The sequence below is a fragment of the Oreochromis niloticus genome, unplaced genomic scaffold (assembly GCF_001858045.2).
Source record: "Oreochromis niloticus isolate F11D_XX unplaced genomic scaffold, O_niloticus_UMD_NMBU tig00007027_pilon, whole genome shotgun sequence".
NCBI lineage: Eukaryota > Metazoa > Chordata > Actinopteri > Cichliformes > Cichlidae > Oreochromis > Oreochromis niloticus.
The window spans coordinates 1-10135 of record NW_020328319.1 but is presented as its reverse complement, the minus strand read 5'-3'; the positions used below and the strand labels follow the sequence as shown (position 1 = coordinate 10135).

At 42.7% G+C, this 10135-nt stretch overlaps 1 protein-coding gene across 1 annotated transcript; it reads left to right on the top strand.

The window, feature by feature from the left end:
* Positions 1-401: 401 nt before the first annotated feature.
* On the top strand, positions 402-2470 carry LOC109199295 (matrin-3-like; the record flags this gene model as incomplete). The annotated part of the gene is made up of 4 exons (XM_019354586.1): positions 402-590; positions 1569-1685; positions 1776-1897; positions 1989-2470. Coding segments are annotated over 4 exons (503 nt in total), but the record flags the coding sequence as incomplete, so codon positions are not given.
* Between the last annotated feature and the right edge of the window lie 7665 nt (positions 2471-10135).

The following is a 10135-nucleotide window of genomic DNA, read 5'->3' as shown; positions in this document are numbered from 1 at the left end:
CACTGTGTTTTTGCATTTTCTTTAAAGTGTCTTCATGTTTGTCTGACCTTGTGCTTTTTCTCTCCTCTTCATAGGAGTAAAGCTGGACGTATTGAGTCGTGAGTATCTTTCTATTTCAGGTTTAGTGGCAGAGTCAAATATACTATACACTCCTCAAGGTCGTCTATAGTAAACAGTTCCCAAAGATGCAAAAAGAGAAGAATGTGATTTAGATAGAAGCAACTCTAGATTAGAAATTTGAAATGGAATTTCTTATTTCACATTAACATTTTGTGACAACAAACCTCTTTTCATGGTAACCTACTGGCATCTTTGCTTTTAAATTCAGTTTGAAGAGCCTGAAACAGCGTCTGCAAGACTCTGGTGAGAACAAAGTTCACCTCAAAATGAAAACCAAGAAGACCGCAGATCGACAGATGCAGTGACCAAAGGTGACTGCCAGGCGGAGAGCCAGAGGACCGAGGAGGAAGCAGTGACCCAGCCCGATGCTGCAGCCGCCCCTGCTGGACGGCAGCCAGAGCCCAAGTGTCCTGATGACGAGACACAGGAGGGAGAGGAGAAGGATGGATGGAGCATGGCCGACATTAAAGGTACAAAGAGCTGCTTTAAATCAGCAAAATACACCGCTCTGACAGCGAAAACACAGTAAACTGAATGTAAAAAGAAAAGTTGTGATATTTTATGGCTCTGATCTCATATTTGTGTTCCCTGCTGTGCTACAGACATTCAGCCTGGTGGTAGTAATATATTTTACATATGTGGTGTTTAAAAAATGCTCCGTTGGTGTGATGAATATATCCCACACCATCAAGGATCCAAGATTTCTGACCCTACCATCCTAATGTCACAGCAGAAACTGAGATTCAACAGACCAGGCAGCGTTTTTATTTTACAGCGTTGCTGAGCCTGTGTGAATTGTACCCTCAGTTTTGTGTTCTTAGCTTAGAGAAGTCGAACCCAGTGTGGTCTTCTGCTGCTGTAGCTCATCTGCTTCAGTGTTGGATGTGCTGTGTGTTCAGAGATACTCTTGTGCATTGTAATAAGTGGTTGTTTGACTTGCTCTGGCCTTCCTATCAGCGTGAAGCAGTTATTTCATTCTCCTCTGAACTCAAAAATGCATTTCCTCCAGGGAACTGCCACTCACTGGATATTTTCTGTTTCAGACGATTTTATGTAAACCCTAGAGATGCTTCTGTGGGAAAATCCCAGCAGATCAACACTTTTTGAAACGCTAAGATCAGCAAACATGCCACGTTTAAGTGACTTAAATTATTTTTCTTCTTCATTCTGATGCTCAGTTTGAATTTCAGCAGGTCATCTGACCATGTCTACATACATAAATCACTAAGTTGCTGCCATGTGATTGGCTGATTAGAGATTTACATTAACGAGCAGTCAAACAGGTGTACCTAATAAAGTGGCCGATGAATGTTTCAGCTTTTCAAGTAAATCGAAATCATTTGTTCAATTATTATTGAGTTATAATTTAATGTTTAAATATTTTATAAACCCAGTGGGTCCTGTAGCAGATTTGTTGATGATTAACGTGTCGCTCTTTTCATTTTCAGTTGTGGGAAAACGCAGGAGGGAGCTTGTCGGACCTGAGGCAAAGCGATCTCGCGCTCAGTCTCCGTGTGTTGTAGCAGATTTCAGACTGCCTCAGTTCAACCCTAACAGCCCCATCGGTCAGACACACACACACACACACACACACTCTCTAAATTCAAATTTGTTGTTAATACTTGTCTAATCTTCCTGTTTCTGCTTCTCTGCAGGTCAGGAGTTTGTGGTCCCTAAATCAGGATTTTTCTGTAACATCTGCTCTGTTTTCTGCCTGAATGAGAAGACCGCCAAGGAACTCCACTGCTGCAGCCAGAAACACTACGACAACCTGCAGGTACGCACGCACATACATATACACGATTCAGCACACAAAATCACACTGTTGGCCTAACGATGTTTGTTTTCTCACTTTTCTGTTTTTTTAGAAGTATTATGAGGAACGTCGACAAAGAGCTACAAAGACTTTGTCTCACACGTCTCCAGGCTCCGTTTCTGACTGATGGACCTGATCTACTGGAGAACAAGCCATTGTTATTGATCCTACTAGTTCAGAAACTAAACTAATCGCCTTCTGGCACCTTTTGTTGTAAGTTATATATGTCTTCTTTGATGAATTGTCTCCCAGCCTTTCAGTTAGTGCTTCTGTTTTTGTTTGTACAGGCCGATGGAGAGCACCGTTTTGATCTTGTTACTATTTTATCTTTTATGTGAAAATATTATTGAGAAATTGTCCCTATTAATTTAGTTAACATCAGGAGGTACCTGACAGCTGTTAACAGTTTACTAAATCTTGTTTTTTTTTTTTTGCTCATTTAGATCTTTGGCTTCAGTTTCTTTAAGTGTCCAAAATGTGTTTGCTGCTGTTCTGTTAAACATGAAATAAAACCTGTCACATGTGTGTCATACATTTTTGCGACTCGCTGACTCAAGTTTGCACCTGAACAAACCATCAAATTCAGTCAGAAGCTGCGAGAACATTTGCGAGAATTTTAAGTGTGTGTGTATATATATATATATATATATATATATATATATACATACATACACATATATGTATATGTGTATGTATGTACATATATACATACATACACACACACACACATATATATCTATATGTATATACATATACATATATACATATTATACATATATGTATGTAAAGAAAGTTCATCTTTTACTCTTGATGCCACATCAAGCTTTAGTGTTTGTAATGGTTACTGTCTGTCACTGTTTTATTGCCTGGGAATGTTTTTTTTAAAAAAGATTTAGGAGTAGTGTTTGGTTGACTAGTAGGTGTTGGTACAGGTGTAGTAGTTTATGGACTAATAGAGGGTGTTGTCACAGCTTATGTGATTAATAACTTGGTGAAATAAATCAAGCTAAAGTATTAAAGAATAAAATTTACATCAATTCTGTAAATCACTTGTGGAACCTGAAACAAACGAGGACAAACAAGGAAGGTCTCCAATCAGCGTTTGTAACAATAACACTTCAAAGATCAGTCACATTTGCACTGCACACTGTAAACGAATAAATACCATGACTCCGTTGCATATATTATAAGTTATTCTTTATTAATACAGTGCCTTGCAAAAGTATTCGGCCCGCTTGAACTTTCCCACATTTTGTCACATTACAGCCACAAACATGAATCAATTTTATTGGAATTCCACGTGAAAGACCAATACAGTGGTATACACGAGAGAAGTGGAACGAAAATCATACATGATTCCAAACATTTTTTACAAATAAATAACTGAAATGTGGGGTGTGCGTAATTATTCAGTCCCCTGAGTCAATACTTTGTAGAACCACCTTTTGCCGCAATTACAGCTGCCAGTCTTTTAGGGTATGTTACTACAGCTTTGCACATCCAGAGACTGAAATCCTTGCCTCCAGACTCCATCAAATGAGGAATCATCCATTTAAAACATCTTTTTGAGTAATTTTGTTGTGATCATGTAACCAAGCATGCCGAAATGAGGAGTTGCGAGTAAAACGAGGAACTTTACATATATTACATTTAAACGCCGCCTGTGCGCAACAGATGGCCACCCCTTCCTGAGCCCGGTTCTGTCGGAGGTTTCCCCCCATTAAAGGGGGGGGTTTCCTCCCCGCTGTCGCCAAGTGCTTGCTCATAGGGGATTTGGGGCTTTTCAGAAAGGTTCACTGGCATCAAATTTAGGACTCAGGAAATGTGTAAATGGATGATTCTCCATCAAATGAGGAATCATCCATTTAAAACATATTTGCGAGTCATTTTATTGTGATCATGTAACCAAGCATGCCGACATGAGGAGTCGTGCGTAAAAGGAGGAATTTTGCGCATATTCCTCCTTTTACTCGCGACTCCTCATGTCGGCATGCTTGGTTATATGGTCACAACAAAATGACTAATCTGCTTCAGTTATGAGCTTTCAGTTGATATCACATTGCAGGGTGACTTCACAATGACATCACAGTTCAGATATTATGCTATAAACAAGGTATAGCATCACCACAAGTGGCAACATCAGTGACATAACTAATGTTGTCCCGTGAGTCCATAAATAGAACCCATGAAATGGAGCAGCTTCCGCTCTCCGCAGGTATAGACGCAAACATGCGAGGTCTACTTTCCCCGTTCGCAGAGGCAGGAGACCCCACAAGGCCTCCGGTGTTCGCAGACGTGGGAGAAGATAGCGTCGCAGACATTAGACAGTCTTAATAAACATGTTGCATGCGCATTCAAACTTTAGTCCAATGAATTTTTCTTAGATGAGTGTGTTTGTTTTTTGGAAACAGAGAAAAAAGTGTTTGGATGAACAATTGCAAAACGATTGTCATATTAGAAGACTCTCCTTTCCCTTTGTTGTTTCAACCAATTATTTAAGAGTCCTCAAAAACACCTCAAAGTCTCGCTCAGGATGTTGCCAAACCCCCCAGATATCATCCAAGAATCGATAATAATATAATGGCTTTTTAACACATTTCTCCAATGCAGAGGTCTCCCACTCTGCCATGAAGATGTTGGCATAGGCTGGGGCAAAGTTTTTCCCCATTGCCGTACCCTTAATCTGTAAATAGAATTCCCCGTTGAACTCAAAATCATTCCTCATGAGGTTTATTTCACCCCAAAGGATCTCAGCCGCCGTAGCAGGTGGAGACGACTTAGACCCAGTAGAGTGGTTGAAGGAAAAGGAAAAGGGGGACAGGTGAGGTGCATTTCATGTCCCCGGTGCTATGGGGGTTGCAGAGAGGTGTGACGAGCTCTGGTGGATGGGGGAGGGAAGTGCTACTGAATCAAACCTGTTAAACAACTGGTTCAATCTGTTAGCCAGAACCTGGTCTCCAGACTCTGGACCCCCTCCGCTCACAGTGCTCCGTCCAGTGATGGTGTTCGGTCCTCTCCACACACCTCTGGTGTTGCTCTGCTGGAGCTGCTCCTCCACCTTCCTCCTAAAGGAAGCATTACATTTAGAAAATAAAATACTTATTTTATATTTGTTTGTATTTTTTGTAAGATAATACACTATATACACGGAGTTTATCTGGACGTAGTGTTTTCATTGTCATCCAAGTGACTCTAGAGGATGAAAACCTGTTGGAGTGTGTGCTAATGTCTATAGCAGGGGTGTCCAAACTACGGCCCGCGGCCCATTTTTAATTGGCCCGCAAGAAATTTTATAAATAGAGAGAATATGGCCCGCACTTCAACTTTTGCTTGAGTGTATTGCACTTCTTAGTTTTAACACCAGGGGAAGCTACTGTTGATCAAGGCAGTTGCTCCACCAAAAAGGACAATCCTAGAAGAAATTTACCCCAAGTTACTAAACATGGCAGAACCAAAGAAGCGAAAGGTAGAAAGTGAGTGCAGAAAATTTCAGACACGGTGGGAGAGTGAATATTTCTTCAAAGAATTCAAGGGGAAGTGTCTGTTTTATCTGCACTGAAACTGTGGCAGTTATGAAAGAGTATAATGTACGACGTCATTATGAAACCAAACATCAGGTCTATGCATCCTACACTGGTGCTGAGCGAGAGCAGAAAGTAAAGTAAATAGTAGCTGTCCTGCAGGGTCAGCAACAGTATTTTTTTGTGCTCAAAAAGTCCAGGAAAAGGCTCCAATAGCAGCTATGAGGTGGCCCAACTCATCGCAAGATGTGGAGTTACAGAGGAGCTGCTCGATCTTAAGAGTCTAAAAGGCACAACAACGGGTATGGATACTTTTGAAGCTGTGTCAGACTCAACTGACAAAATGGGACTTAAATGGGACAAGCTGTGTGCAGATACAACAGACGGGGCTCCAGCTATGGCAGGTGCACACAAAGGAATGGCGTCTATGATGTGCGCTGAGGTGAAAGAGGCTGGAGGTGAGGCTGTTAAAATGCACTGTACTGTTCACCAAGAAGCCCTTTGTGCCAAGACAGTCAATCTTGGAGATGTAATGAACACTATTGTAAAAAGTGTCAACATAATTCGAGCAAGAGGACTGTAGCACAGAGAATTTCAGGCTTTCCTTTCTGAAGTGGATGCTGAATATGGGGATCTACTCTACCACTCGGAGGCGCGCTGGCTAAGCCGCGGCGCCGCGCTGAAGCGTCTTTACTCCCTGAGGTCAGAAATTGACCATTTTTGAAAGAGAAGGACCGACCTCTTCATGAGCTGAATGACCCTCTATGGTTGGCAGACCTTGCATTTTTAGTTGATCTTGCTGATCATTTAACCACCCTGAACAAGAGCCTACAAGGGAAAGAGCAGCTTGTACCACAACTTTATGCGCACATGAAAGCATTTTGTGTGAAGGTCAATCTCTTTAAGACACAACTGCACAACTTCAACGTTGTGCAGTTCCCCACACTGTCCAAGATCACAACTGCTTATCCACAGGCCAACCTTTCTGCTAAAAAAGGGAAATATGTGTCTGTGATTACATGTCTCGAAACAGAATTCAGACAGCGCTTCCAGGATTTTTCTGACAGTTCTACAGGAACTTGGAAAAGGAAAAGTTTCCTCTGATGAGACGCCATGTGAAAAAAATGATCAGTCTATTTGGCTCAGATTTGCTCCATGATCAAACGACATTTGTCCGGATTTTTGGCACAAGTGGCGTCGGATCAGTACCGCAGCTGGATGGCCCGATTTACATACCCAGCGCAGCTGATACTCACCAGAAATCTACACTATTGGACAGACGAGCCAAAAGATCAGATCACCTTCTTTGAATAAAGCTGTGGTGATAATGGGGAGGAAGAAACAAACACCAGCACGAGCTGGTCTTTGCCAACAGCTATCTCTGCCAGAACAGAGACCAAAGAAAATACACTGACACCTCTGATCTGCTCGAAAAGCTTAGATTCATTTTAAAAAATTAAATGAAAACATCAATATACTGGCAACCGTACAAGGTGGGGGGAAAGCCATCGTAAAAACATTCATGCTTAGACAAACATTTAAAAGCAAATGATGGTTTCATAGGTTATCACTAGGCTTTATGTAGCCTGAGGCTTGGTGTCAGAAGGTGTGGATGTACAAGAACAATGACAGAGGTACATACTGTCTCCCAGGCCTGTCACCTTGACCTTGCTAAGGTCCAGCATGGCTGCCACGCTGCCACTGAAAGGGCTCTTGGGAATGTGATCTCCACCGTAGGTCACGCAACTCCCAGGGGACCCTGTCACGGGAAAGGGAAGCGATCCACATTCTCCCATTTAATATGATGCATAACAGCCAGAAGAACGCTTCCTTGTCTTATAAGAACCCACATAATACAAAGTAACTACAAAGTAACTACAATCCACGCCCGCATGTGTGAGCATTTCTTCTCTCGCCTTTGCACAGGTGTATATTTAACAGTGTGTGTTGGTGTGGTTGCTGATGATTTCAAAGTCATTCACAGCCTGCTGCTACTACTGCTTTGACTGGTACGCAGTTCAAATGACAGCTCAAAAGGACCTGTTTACATTCGCGTACCAACTATAACCCTGTTTATTCATGTTTATTCTTGTTTTTAAATCCTTGCCATTGTGATTTGAATTTTGATCTTGTCAATTTCGTCAAACATTTTCATAAAAGTGTTATGAAGAGTTGTTCCACGTAGTATGACGGAAAACATTCAGACCGTATTATAGACCAATAAACTAAATAAACGGACTGTTTTTTGTTAGCACTCTCTGACTTTGTGAGGCAGTACAGGTATTCTTACCACTGCGGCTGAGTCCTGGTCCCTCTGCCTTGAGAAGGATCCACTTTGACCCTGAAGGATGTCATTGGAATAGCCTAAACGCAAACAGCCTTTGTCCTGATGGCAGAGGACAAAGGCTGTGTTAGCATGTTACCTTTGCAGGTAATGCTCTACAGTCATTTTTAGCCTCAAACAGCAGGTGGGTTAAATAAGTTTCCCTGTAATATCTGTTGTTTGGAATATTTCTTTGACATGAGCATATGTTTGCGCTCTTTACTCTCACACACACAGTTTTATGGAGCTTTACCTTGACCAGACTCTGAGCAGTCAACAGTGAAGTATGTTGGCTGGAAGGCTTGGAGGCCCGTATTTGCCACTCCAGGGTCAGAGACCTTCACCTTGTTTGGATGACAGCCTGCTCCGATATTCATCTGTGGGCACAAACACCAAAACTCTAGAGACTTTTCAGTGAGAAGAAAAGGCAAACCCTGCATGCAAGAGTGAAAGTGAGTGCATACTCACCCTGAATGGACTCTCAGTCTCCCCAGGAGACCATCACAGTGTGCTTCACAGGCTTACGTGGGGTGTAGGTGCAGGTGTATGTGCTGTTGCAAGAAATCTAAGAATAGTTGTGTAAAGTATTTTAAGTGGACAAAGAGGATAAGGCGTTTGTAAACCCTGTTCAAGGAATTCTATCTAGCAAGATATGTAAAGATATTTGAGATAAAAAAAAAACAACCAAAACACAGGGAAACATAGGAAATAATTTTTTGTCAGGCAATGACTTGTTAGTAGCCATGACAACAAGGAGGTCCCATAAACCGGGCTGGGCTGTTTGTTGCTGGCAGGAAAAGAAAAAACAGAGAAAAATAAATATCAGGGAAGTCCAGGCTGAACAAGGTTCATCCCTTGGAATTTTCACTCCAAGATCCCCTGCCTGGACCTCCCCCTAGCAGATGAACATAGAGAGGCAGATGAGCCGAGGGCTCGAACCCGGGCCTCTATGTTACAAACCTGCTAGCCCACCACATGTCGCCACATGATGGGCGAGCAGAACGTGGAATATCCTTCTATTTAAAGAGCGCAAGGTGCACATCGGGCACCCAGCCTTTCACAGGAGACCACACATTTTTACACTCAAATACTCACCACATTTCACACACTCACACCTGCTTTTTTTCCCTGCCCACCTCTTTCTCCACTTATTTATCAACAACCACTCCTTTTTCATCTCTGCTACCTTGCCTTTATTACATCCTCTTAGCTAGCATCAGTGACCGGAGAGCAACAACAGCAACCCAGTGCTTTTCTCATCATTTCTTTAGTCACGGTCAATTCATGGCCTCTACGATTAGCTAAACCAACTTTACAAAACAAGTTTCCCCGAAGAGCCCAGTTGTCATCTCAGCTGCCTAGATTTGAGGACCTAGCTAAGGACGTAGTTAGGACACAAACACATGTAACTTACCGAAAAAAAGCCTGGGGTCCCTCTGTCACTGTGGTATTAGGTGCTAATAATTTGATGTAAAAGTGTGGGAGACAGTGTGAAAAAATGAAGCCAGAGTTGGTAGCCTGAAGAGAGAAAGTGCAAGTTGTGGAAGGTGGAGTAATAAGGGAGCAAATAGTTGAGAAATGAAGAGCTGACAAGCATGGGTATTTTCCGGTAATAAAAGGTAATAAGAGAGCTGTAGAGCAGGCGGAGGGGTTGGCCAGCAGGAAAAAGGAAAGCGACTTGGCTTCTCCCCGCCCCCAAGCAAGGGTCGTGGCAGCGAGTCCGCGAGGGGTTCGAACTCGGGTGCTCAGATGTAGAGCGCCACTTCATACGTCTTACGCCAACGACCAGCCGCAAAAACTAGGACAAAAAGGACATTTATCTTTTGTTCGGCAATACTTGTTTTTTTTGGGGGGGGGGGGGTTCTGTAAAATAGCTATTAAGTTTCTTGTGCAATATTGTTCCACACAAAAACTGCAAAGCCACACAAGTGCCAGCGTCTCCACAGCAGCAGCAGCAGCTGTGAAAACAAAGTGGACAAAGGATCAATGAGTCTGTGCTTATCGGCTCTCCGCTCTCCCCCAAGCTGGCGTTGTTCTTGGTAGCCATGACAACGGAGATAGTCCCAGCTTTAAAAATAAAGGCCCCAACACCCCAAAAAAGAAAAAAAAGAAAAAAAAAAAAACGGGATTCCCTGCGCAGACCAGGAATCCCACTAGCAGGCCGAAGCGACAGAGATGATTTTGACCGAGTGAGACTCGAACCATCGACTGTCTGTGCTTCAACCTGCCAGGGCCCGGCGACAAGTGCTCTGCGCCACCTGCCGGGCCGTGGAATTAGTGCAAATTTGATATATTTGACTTCTCTGAAGACGAATTATTTTTGAAAAGGAAAAATAATAATTTTAATGGGAGGCA